Consider the following 11,377-nt stretch of genomic DNA (forward strand, 5'->3'; position numbering starts at 1 on the left):
GCAATCCCTGGTTGGTTATGCGTGAATTTGAAACATTAAGTGACCTCAACGCAGTCATCCCTGTATTTAGATGAAAATATACCAAATGTGTCAACAAAATAGATTGAAAGATATTAAATCCTAAAGATATGCAGAAAATACCAGATAGCAATTCCAAAGTTTTATCCGTCAAGTTGCAATTCTGGGACAGGTTAAGCTGTGTAAGGGAGGTCATCTCTTTTATGTGTTTTACGCCTCCATCAGTTAATCCTCCACCACATATTTCAAGGAATTGCAGGTTCTTGAAAGCTGCAGGAAAGAACATAGAGGAAATAACATTTCAGCTTGCAATCCATGTTGAAGAACACACTTATGCAGTTCTATGATTTTTATATATGAAGTTGTAAAGTGGGGTTGAATGGGATCTCTCAATAGTATTAACTCTTGGATTATGTTACTGTTTTGGGCTATTATAGTGTTCTCAAGTACAGGAACAAAAGAGACATGAATTTATTCTATCAACAAGTACAAAAGAATCTCATTACATTTTCAAACACAATAAATATTTAATAACTGCAGAAACACAGACATCTACTTAGATTCATTTATTATCTTGAACAATTTACAAGACTTTCATCACAAAGCTACATTTTTAACTCAATACTCCTATGACAAACACCCAACAAAGAATCTCCATTGTCATTCATTCCCATTTCAGATATAGATTACTCAGTTTTATCTTACAACATCAAGTTTGCAGGTCACAACCAGGTATGTTAAAAAGAAATATTATGTTGCATAATAACTGCATTAAGAAAAGAAAAAAGCAAATCAACCATGGTCTAAAATCTGAAACAGTTCAACATACATACATTTTAAAAATACAGTTCCAGCGTCTGAAATACGAGCTCCAAAGAGATCCAATTTTATCAATCCACTCAAACCTATACAAGACAGGGCAATGAGACGGTAAGAATAGAGTATCGGACAAAAAATAAAATTGATTACCACGCTGTACCAGTGGTTCTATGACTAGCCTGTCACCTTCTCTAAAGGTTTTGGAGGTCAAAACATGATCATGGATAGTAGGGTAATAGAGAATAGAGATAAAAGTGATTTAAAGAGAATACAAAAAGGGAAAAAGGTTAAATAGAAAATTCAATCCAAGGAGTTATTGATTCTTGCTCAACATCATATTGTAGCACCCTCTATATGGTAAGAGTCCATAGTTCTTGTAATAAAAGCTCCAACTTAAAAATGATACAATAAGAAAAAGCATAGCAGACACAATGAATATACACAAGGAAAAGTTTACTTGTGAGATTTGCAAGTCCAACATCAGTAATCTGTCGGGCGTCCAGATTAAGTGATTTAAGATTTGTCAGTCCTGATAGTCTTTTCAGGCTAGCATCATTTACTGAGGTAAATGACAGGTTCAAATCTTCCAGTTTGTGTAAACCTGTATAAAAGCCAGAACCATATATAATCAACAAATGCATCAAATGAAAATGTACAAGGATAAAAGAAGAGTAAACAAATAACACTCAAATGACAACATGTTTTTTCAAATTAAAAAAAAAAGAAAAAAGAAAAAAGAAAAACAAATTAATGACTGTATGATAAAGTACATATTGTCAAATATTTTTTACTAACAGCTGGCAACTGAAAAATAGCAAACTTAGTTACAGAACTTCTTGCAGTCAAATCAATAGCACCCTGAAATTAATCAGCAAGAAACCAAAACTAAAAACCTGAACAATAGAACACCTTGATCGAGGATTTTTTTTTTTTTAAAAAAGCATAAAGAAAAAGAAAGGAAAAGAAAAGAAAAGAAAAGAAAAGAAAAAAGGTGACAATGCAATAACGATTTATGTAACACCTTGTGGTCATAGAGCATTTGCTCGTGAAGAATACAACCAAGAAGTTTATAAATAACAATAATTTGAACGGGTTTGAATTTTTATTTAATAAGATTTTTTCCATGTACCTGATATATGACGCAGCCCGCTGGAACCAACTTCAGTGTCTGACAACACTAGACTTCTCAAGAGAGTGAGGCCTGAATGAACAAATAACTGTTAATATAAAGTTAATCCAAAGCTACATTTGGTAAACACCAGAAATTTAATAGTAAACCTGTCAAATTGGCAAGCCCTTCATCGCCTATTTTGCAGGAATCCAAATTTAAATACTCCAAATTTACTAAACCTGGACCCAGAAAATAAATAAATGAGGATATGAAGGATAATTGGAAAATTCAAAATAAACTAGCAGCACGCATGGTGTAAATTAAGGACATGGTCTTTTCTTCACATTCTGAATTTTTGTGACAGTAATTCTGAAATAGCATAAATTCAATTGACATATATTGGTGAGAAAAATATACTCAAAAGCAGCATGTGGAAAAGACAGTCACCATAACAAAAGGCAGAGAAATTAGAAGCACCTTTCAGATGTACTAAACAGGCATCTGTGATCCTGTTAAATGCCAGACTTAGCCTCTTCAAGGTTTTAAGACCTACAGGAAATTGTAAGCAGATTGTTAAACGATGGATTCATATTTTCATCATTAGAGCTACAAGTACAAACTTGGCAGAGGAAGTCCTCAAGTTTGGTCATTAGAAAACAGAATCAGTCTTACTAGAGATGTTCTCAAATTCATCATCCGAAAGACAGCACCTGTTGAGATTTAAAGCTTCCAGAGCTGTTAAGGCTGTAGCAGAAACAAAAATATAATTGAACGTCAGTAAAATTCAGAATTGTCTTTGCAGCTTTTGTTCCACTTGTGTGTGCATGCTAGACCTGTCGAACCCTTAATTTCTCAAATAAACTTGACACAAGTTCATTCATAAGCCATAACAAGATGACTTCAAAGAGAATCAAAATTACTATATAATATTAAGAAAAATAAATAAGCGAGACGTTGAAGAACAAAATGAGAGAAGGAAAAAAGAAAAGAAAAAACTACCAGCAATAGACTCTAAACATTCAGAAGTAATTTTGCATCCTTCAGCATTCAATGTGGTAAGCTTCTGCAAACCTGATACCAGAGCAATGAAGGCAATGTAAAACAGAAAACCATAATACACAAAATATACTTGGTCAATAAGTAAAACTGAAGAGTAGTGACAGCAAGTGAGAGTATCAGTAGTTCCTCATACAAAATTATTTCACCGTAAAAAATGATGATATCTTTCAGTAAAGGTGATGATCATTAACTGACACAAGAGATGTGCTTAAGTGAAGAAAAACAACAGCCACACAGCAGCAACTATATTCTTGCATTGGCATCAGTGATATATGACAAACACTATGGAAAATATACCTCTTAAATAAGCAACTCCATGATCAGTAATACTGCTATTGGAAATTTGCAACTCCTTCAAATTTATAAGACCTAAACAATTACAAATTGGCAGTCAACTAAAACGGAGACCATATCTAACATTTTCATCTAAAAGCATGAAGAAAAAGAACTCTGCTAATCAAGCATTATAACAATTACTGCCTACAGGCTATGGAAGTTAATGCATTGTTGCATACAGGATGAAAAATTTAAGCAGGATGTCCCCTGGATATCCCTGTACCTTATCTATATGACCTAGGCCATAAGGTAGTGTGTGGTTAGGATGTGTTTGATTAGGGACAGGTACAAAAAAAAGTTTGTACTTTCAAAATTTGAAAACATGACAGGGGGATATAACTTTCAAATAATATCCTAACCATGATACAAATTGCTGCCTTATGATCAATACCTGAGATTGCTTGCATGTCTGAATCCATAATACATTTACAGCATGCAATGTTGAGAGACTCAAGCTTTTTCAGACCTGTATTAATTTTTAAAACAAACAAATGAAAGGAAACTATCTGTGAGAATATAGAATATGCTCTCTATCAAAAAGAGTCCTCAAATAAAGAGACAATGAGGATTGGCTCAACAGGTATGATCGCACAGCATTCACTCATTGATCTTGATTTCTTGTAGGTTGGCAGTTAATCTGTAAGCCATTGCTACTCCTTGGTGCATGGTGATACCATTGCCATGACTCAGTGGCCTGCCAGCCTCCACACAGCCATAACACTAATCTTTTTTGTACCGAAAAAGGGGCTCCTGATAGGAGAGTAGCACCTATTCTAACCATTAACTGTAGGCTAGAAAACTAACCAGAAGCCTTCAAACAACATAACCAATAATAAAATAGATGCCTCGACTAAAGCTATGTATTCAAAGAATACAATGAGACTAGATAATTCACGATAATTATCATATGGATCTTCCCACATGATGAAGTTCATGTCAAGCCACCCCATTAATCATTACTGTCTCACACTTACCTAAATTTGTATGTAGAACTGAGCTTAAACAAGAGGTTATCATCATTACAAATTTACAATAATAACAAGCTAAGTTCAAGATCTAAAAGATAGAGCAGAATATCAGGAAAAAACCTTTAAGATGAACAAATCCACCATGAATCTCTGAACACCTCTCTAAGTCCAATTTCTCCAAGTTAACTAAGCTTGAGAAAGCACGCATTCCATCAGGTGTAACAGTGCTACTCTTCCTGATGCTCAAGGAAGTCAAGTTCAAAAGACCTATGCAGAAAAGTCGCATTACTTGACATGTTAATTCTAATCAATTAGATATCATCAAGAAAAAAATAGTATATCTACCACTAACGTATTTGAGACCATGTTCAGAAAACTGGTCACAGTAATCGAGAGTTAATGATTGGAGATTTGAGCTGTCCTTCAGTAGACGCAATCCTTTATCAGTCACAGTTGAACCAGAAAGATCAACTGAAAGTAAAGATGACCTCTGCGAAGAGATGACATCTATCCAACCATCATTCACTCCAGGGTATTCACCCAACAAAACATCCTGCCATGCAAAACTCATCTCGTAAGTTGGCTAATGCTTGTAACTGAAAACTCTTAAATCAAAGCAAAACTTGGGATTCCACCAAGCCTCCTGCACACACCCGAAGAGCACAATCTCGAAAAGCTTCAATATATGCTTCTGTTAGGCACTGGGCATCCACCAGTTCATTGAAGATTTGCTGGCTTAGGTCTGGTGGAAGCATTGAGAAAGAATCATATTTACGGAAGTCCTATAATAATGCAATAAAACATGTAATCAGGTACATAATAGAAACAAAAGCAATCAAAGTAACACAAAAGCAATCAAAGCTAAAGATAGCATCAAACCTCGCGTATCTTATGAATGCATAACTCCATGAGTGAGGGGCATGTACCCCCTCCGGGGAAATTATTTGGCTTGGAACGAAAACTTTTTGCCCCTGGCCATTTAGTACTGGTACTTCTGCAGTATCTTCCTAAGACCCCTCTATGCAGATCATCTTCCATGACTTGTTGTTCCCTCTTCCTAGAACATATACCCCCCATGGCTAAATTGTCAATACCCTTTTAATCACAATTGTACGGCATGTACCATAGAAAGTCAACTTCCCATTCCAGAACAAAATGATTTTGACGTGAACTGCACACAGAAAACAGATAAACAAGCAAACAAACCTGTCATCTAAACTGTACCTCAAGTTTGTGAATTTATTTCACACACACACATTACTTTCAAGATTAATCATATTGATCAAACAAACAAACAAACAAATAAACTAGGCCACAGTGTGATCATCAAACAAAAAATGCAGACAAGATCATTTTGATTTATCAACTCTGTAGTTATAGCAGTTTCAGTTAATTACAAATTACTAAGGAGAAACAAAGAAAGCACCATCAACATGTGTATGATTCTCTTAATTGAACCGAGAAAATTAACTAGATGATCCTTTTTTCAGTAACCTTCGTGGAGATTATTTTATTTTCACTTTTCTATCTGTTCTTCTTCATTTTTTTTTATAATTAAGAGCAAACAGAGTATGAGAGCCTCTCTTCAAAAAGCAGCTCAAGATATTTTTGAGCTTTCACTTAAAAGTAATCAAAGATATTTCTTCTTCTTCTTTTAGGTTCATTAAAAATAGCAAGATTATATAAAAAAAATTAAGAAAACATAAAAGATATTTCTTCTTCTTCTTTTGCTTAAGGTTACGTCACAGACCTCTTTGGTTCTCCGACGGCGAAGAGAGAGAGAGAGAGAGAGGAGGTGAGGGGGAATATTCCGGTAACCGAATGAGGTGTGGTCGAAACGGAAAATCAGGAGTTAGTGGAGAAAGAAACGTGATTACGTGAAGGATCAAAAGGGAAAGGAGTTTTTTTAGAGAGAGAAAGAGAAGAGTGAGATAGTAGTGGAGTGAAAGGAAGAAGAAAGAAGGAGGAAGAAGAAGGGTGAAGAGAACACAGTGCCATCTGATGCATGACACGTGTCCTGTTTGATAAAGGAAATGAAGAACAAGATAAGAGAGAACAGTGGGTCCCCTTCCGAATGAAACGCTCCTCTTTCTCCGATATTCGTGTCGTTTACCCTTGTCTTTCTCATCTTACTCCCCTTCTCCTAATAATAAGCTAAGGGTTATTTCTTTCTTATAATTAGTCTTCCTTCCTTGTTTTTGAAATATCGAAATGAAATTCGAATTCTAACCCTTTTAGATAAGTATGAAAATATTATGATATGATTTGATAAAAATTTTTGAAAAAGTGTTTGTATTTTTTAAAGTTTAAGTATTTTATTTTATATTTGGTAAATAAAAAAAATTATATATCTGTATAACTGTATTTATAGATTTTAAAAGATTAGAATATTTTTGAAAATATGTAAAATAGAGTTTTTTAAAGTTGGTTTGTACTTTTTAAAATTTGAAAGTCTAATATAATTTTATATGTTAACTAATTTTTAAATTTAATGCTTGTATTTATATTTATTATAGTATTTTTAAATTTTAAAAGCTATTTTATTAAATACAATTATTGTTATTTATCTTCATTAAAAACAATTTTTAATTTGATTTACCAAATAAAAATGTTACAACTTTTAAAAAATCATCTTTTAAAAGTTATATTTTATAAACTACTTTTCAAAAATAAAAGATTATCAAGCTAAGCCTATATTATTTGAGTTATAATTTATTGGTACAACTGAATTGAATGTTTATGTAAAATTTTTATTTTAATTTCATTTTAACACGTGACCTATTTATTAATTTATTTAAAATAAAATAATATATAAATTTAATTTTGATATATTAAGTTTAAAGACTTTTATATATAATATGTTATTTTTTTTAATTGTAATTTTTTTATGATAAGCAATTCAGAATAGAAGTTGACATTGATACATTATTAGATTATTTACTTTTAAAATTGAAGATGAAATAATGTATATGAAGATAATAAAGATCGAAGTGCGTTATTGCTGAAAAATTTTAAAGTCATGCTAATTAAATGATTTAAACCAAGTCCTAATCAAATGAAATCCACGCCCGACTTTGAATTTAGCTGACTGCGTAATCTACACTGCTAAGTGCAACAATGACTTCAACGCTTGAAATTTCAAACCCCTCATTATGCTTTATTGCTTTTCTTTCTTTGGATGGTGAATGAGTTATGTTTACTCTTAAAAAATTATTTTTTATATTCATAAATGGTTAGATCCCTTGTTTTTCTTTAAATGTAATCATGTCGTTTTTTATATTCTCTTGAGCAAATCAATGGGTGGAAGACATTTTTTAAGTTGAAAAATAGTCAAATATCATTTAGGTCGCTTATTGCACCACCAAATCTTTTATAACTTGTGGATCATTTTCTCTGAGTTGTATATCATTTGTTACTCACATAATTTCCTCTTTTCTGCCCTTTCTCTTTATCACAATTGTAGGAGAAATAAATAAAATAATTAAGACTTATAGAATTTTGACTAAAAAAATATATAGAATAACTACAATTATGAAATGCCTTTCAGAAAAATATATTTAATCTCACATTTCAAAACGAGGTCCCATAAGAATAAAGAGAAGTTTTTGGGGGAGAAATAGTATATCATACTAACAAATATGACTAAACACCTTAATATGAAATGTTTAACCTTTTATAATATCTATATTTAATAAATTAGAGATTAGTTTTTCTTATTAGATATTGAAATATATATTATTTCGATGGTTACCTGAAACGGAATCGTGCATGAGGTGGTGGTTTTTGATTTAGCCACTCCGATGTTTAAATCAATAAGGATTTTAGCAGTTTTAGTAGGTGTATGAGGTAGTTTTTGACTTAGCCACTTCAAATGTCTAAATCAACAAGAGTTTTAACAGGTTTATATAGTATTGAGACTTAAGTATATATGAAAGTGTCAATATATTTATAAGTGATGAGTCAATAACCACTATTGGAATCATTCCACTTCTTATAGTGGATAATCGTTCCTTTATTTAGGAGTTGTTAAGATCTCTTTTTAAAAGTAGACGAAAAATATTTAAGATTAGTTATAACTCTTTCAAAAAAAATTATCATCCTGTAATATTTTATCCAACCTCTTAAAACTTTTATCATCTTCCAAAAATATTTATATAGTAGATATCCTTTTAACTTTTATCTTTGTTTTTAGACTTGGCTTATCTTTTTGGGTCAAATATAAACATATATAAATAAACATTTTGTCTTCCTGATATATAATTACTCGTTTTTTAGTAAATACTTCATACAAATTTATTAAATAAATTTTTTTTATTCTATCCATCTATTAATAATGCTATCAAAATAAAGGTATAGCTACTATAAATAAAACACATGTCAATGCATCATTTAGCTTGAAACAATTTATTGGACCATAGTATGCAAATAACCCATCACAAACCTACACAAGCCCAAATTGTTTTACATTCTGTTATTTTAGAATCTGTTAGAATTTAGAAATCTTCACAAAGATTTGATGAGCTGTCCATAATATTACTTGTATATAATATAAGTGTCAATTATTTTAAATACCAAATAACACACAGTTATTTTATTCTCTGTTCCGTACCTTTTTATAATTTGCATCCAAACGCAAAAAAAGAAAGACATTACTAAAATATAAAAGGATACATATTTCACAAATTAATTCGCCCCTAATATTTATTTATTTTTTGTCGTCTATAAATTGATAACAAAGAATAAACATGACTAAATAATTACATACAAATACTTAGATGTAAATATTAATTCATATAATATATCAAATATAAATCCTAAAGCGACGTGCCAACTGCTAATAGCATCCAGCAAAAGCAAAACAGCGGCAATAATTTGAGGGAAAAAGACACAATCACACAACAAAACAAACACACTCTTTATCGCGTTTGAATTTATGTAGGTGTAGGTCCCGAATATTAAAAATATATGTATTAGTTATAATATAATTATAAAAATATCCTTGGTACATGTAATTGATTTTTTCTGCTACTTTGTCACATTTTCTCTTGAATAATTAATAATAGAAATATAATTAGAAAAGAATGTATTAGTGTATTAATTTTCCAATGGAAAGAAAAAACAATTTTCTTTTTAAATTAGATAATTATTTTTAATCGAAAATGGTCTTTTTAACACCTATCCATTCATTAACGCTGGTCACAGTCATATTGATGATCTCTTCAACACTTTTGTTTTTATTCTGAAAAATCTTCATGTTCCTTTCCATCCAAATGTTCCACACGATAGCACAAAAGCATCTTATCCTATGCTTGCGATCCTCCTTCCTCATCGATTCTTCTGTCCAACTTAAAAAGTGCTCTTTCTTTGAACTCGGATACAACCATTGATGGCCAAAACCCGACATCCAAGCACTCCAAACCTGCCAAGCAAATGCACAGCCTAAAAACAAGTGATGTACAAATTCCATATCATTATTACACAAAACACAGACATTATCTTCTGGTCTGACAATTCCAAATCGGCTTAGCCTTTCCTTTGTATTCACCATGCCTATCAAAACAAACCAAGTAAACAGCTCCACTCTTGGTGGAACCAAACCTTTTCAAATGGTTCTAGTAAAGCTGTAACTGGTTACCTCCTCTGGAATCAATTCTTCTTGCATCACCTGCACAAATGAGTTAGTTGAAAAAATACATTGCCTATCGTATTTTCACACCATTCTATCCTCCCGGTTACGTACTAATCTCACAGGTCTTAGAGCCTCATGTAATTGACGCAGGAGTTCTAACTCCCATTGGAAGAGCTCTCGCATCCATTGAAAGTTCCATACCCAATCTAGCCCATCCCAAAATTCGCAGTCCCCAATGACAAATCTACAATGGTTTGAAACAGAGAAAAGTCTCGGGAACCGATCTTTTAGAGATCCACAGAGCCATACATCCTCCCAAAACCTAGTCTGTCGCCCATCTCCGATCTCCATTGACAACCCTGTAACCAGCTTATCCCTTATACGTTGATTCGTGTTCTGTAGCTGGCATATATCCTTCCACGGGTCTCCTTTAGTAGGTAGTACTTGAGTTGGCAGTAGCTCATTGGGATTTAGATTATTACACGAACATACGATCTTCTTTCACAATGGACACTCTCTTCTTTTACAAACCGCCACCACCACTTAAAAAGAAGGGCTGCATTACAAATCATAGCATCGCCAATTCCCAGCCCTCCTAGTTTCTCGAGGGCTTGCACTACTTCCAGCTTACTAGTGCCATACCGTTTCTCCCATCTTCCTTACTCCACAGGAATCTTCTTTGTAATGAAATTAATTTATCAACAACAGCCTTTGGCATCTTGAACAATCTCAAATAATAAACTGGAAAACTATTCAAGACCGACTTAATAAGCACCAACTTACCAGCTTTGTTTAGCACCTTAGCTTTTCACAGGCTGAGTTTCTCCTCCAATTTTTCCATTATAGGCTTCCATGTCTTCACTAACCTCGGATTTTCTCCTAAAGAGATCCCAAGGTATTTAACTGGAAGAGTGTCCCCCTTACAACCCAATAAGTTGCACATACGTTGGACTCACTGCTCATCACAATTAATTGAAATCAAACTGGACTTATTAAAATTAATTCTGAGCCCTGGCATCAACTCAAAACATCGCAATAACCTCTTGTAGTTCTGAATAGACTCCTCTTTCGGTGGACAAAATAGAATAGTTTCATCAGCAAACTGCAGGTGTGACAATTCGATACTCTCTCTCCCAACCAACAACGGTGATATACGTCCGTTCCTGATTGCCTCTCCAACCATTCGATGCAGCATATCCACAACTAGTACAAATAAGAAGGGAAAAAGTGGGTCACCTTGTCTCAAGTCTCTTTCCATTTTGAATGGCTTAGATGACGAACCATTTATCAGAACCGACATAGATGCAGTTGTCACACACTCCGTAACCCACGCTCTCCATCTATGCCCAAAACCCATCTTTTGTAAGATAACGTTCACAAAACTCCACTTGATTCTATCACATGCTTTCTAAAAATCTAACTTGATTATTGCTGCCT

At 33.0% G+C, this 11,377-nt stretch overlaps 1 protein-coding gene across 1 annotated transcript in view; it reads right to left on the reverse strand.

The window, feature by feature from the left end:
- The window catches only part of LOC107458599 (F-box/LRR-repeat protein 3), a gene marked incomplete in the record, with an annotated part of 6,776 nt that extends 456 nt beyond the window's left edge, over positions 1 to 6,320 (reverse strand). Inside the window, 16 exon segments of the mRNA XM_016076825.3 lie at positions 1 to 60; positions 142 to 288; positions 852 to 923; positions 1,295 to 1,438; positions 1,967 to 2,038; positions 2,116 to 2,187; positions 2,426 to 2,497; positions 2,621 to 2,692; positions 2,948 to 3,019; positions 3,305 to 3,376; positions 3,735 to 3,809; positions 4,432 to 4,578; positions 4,657 to 4,864; positions 4,965 to 5,093; positions 5,191 to 5,482; positions 6,062 to 6,320. Of these exon segments, the coding sequence (XP_015932311.1) occupies positions 1 to 60; positions 142 to 288; positions 852 to 923; positions 1,295 to 1,438; positions 1,967 to 2,038; positions 2,116 to 2,187; positions 2,426 to 2,497; positions 2,621 to 2,692; positions 2,948 to 3,019; positions 3,305 to 3,376; positions 3,735 to 3,809; positions 4,432 to 4,578; positions 4,657 to 4,864; positions 4,965 to 5,093; positions 5,191 to 5,388 (1,612 nt within the window).
- Between the last annotated feature and the right edge of the window lie 5,057 nt (positions 6,321 to 11,377).

The sequence above is a fragment of the Arachis duranensis genome, chromosome 1 (genome assembly GCF_000817695.3).
Source record: "Arachis duranensis cultivar V14167 chromosome 1, aradu.V14167.gnm2.J7QH, whole genome shotgun sequence".
NCBI lineage: Eukaryota > Viridiplantae > Streptophyta > Magnoliopsida > Fabales > Fabaceae > Arachis > Arachis duranensis.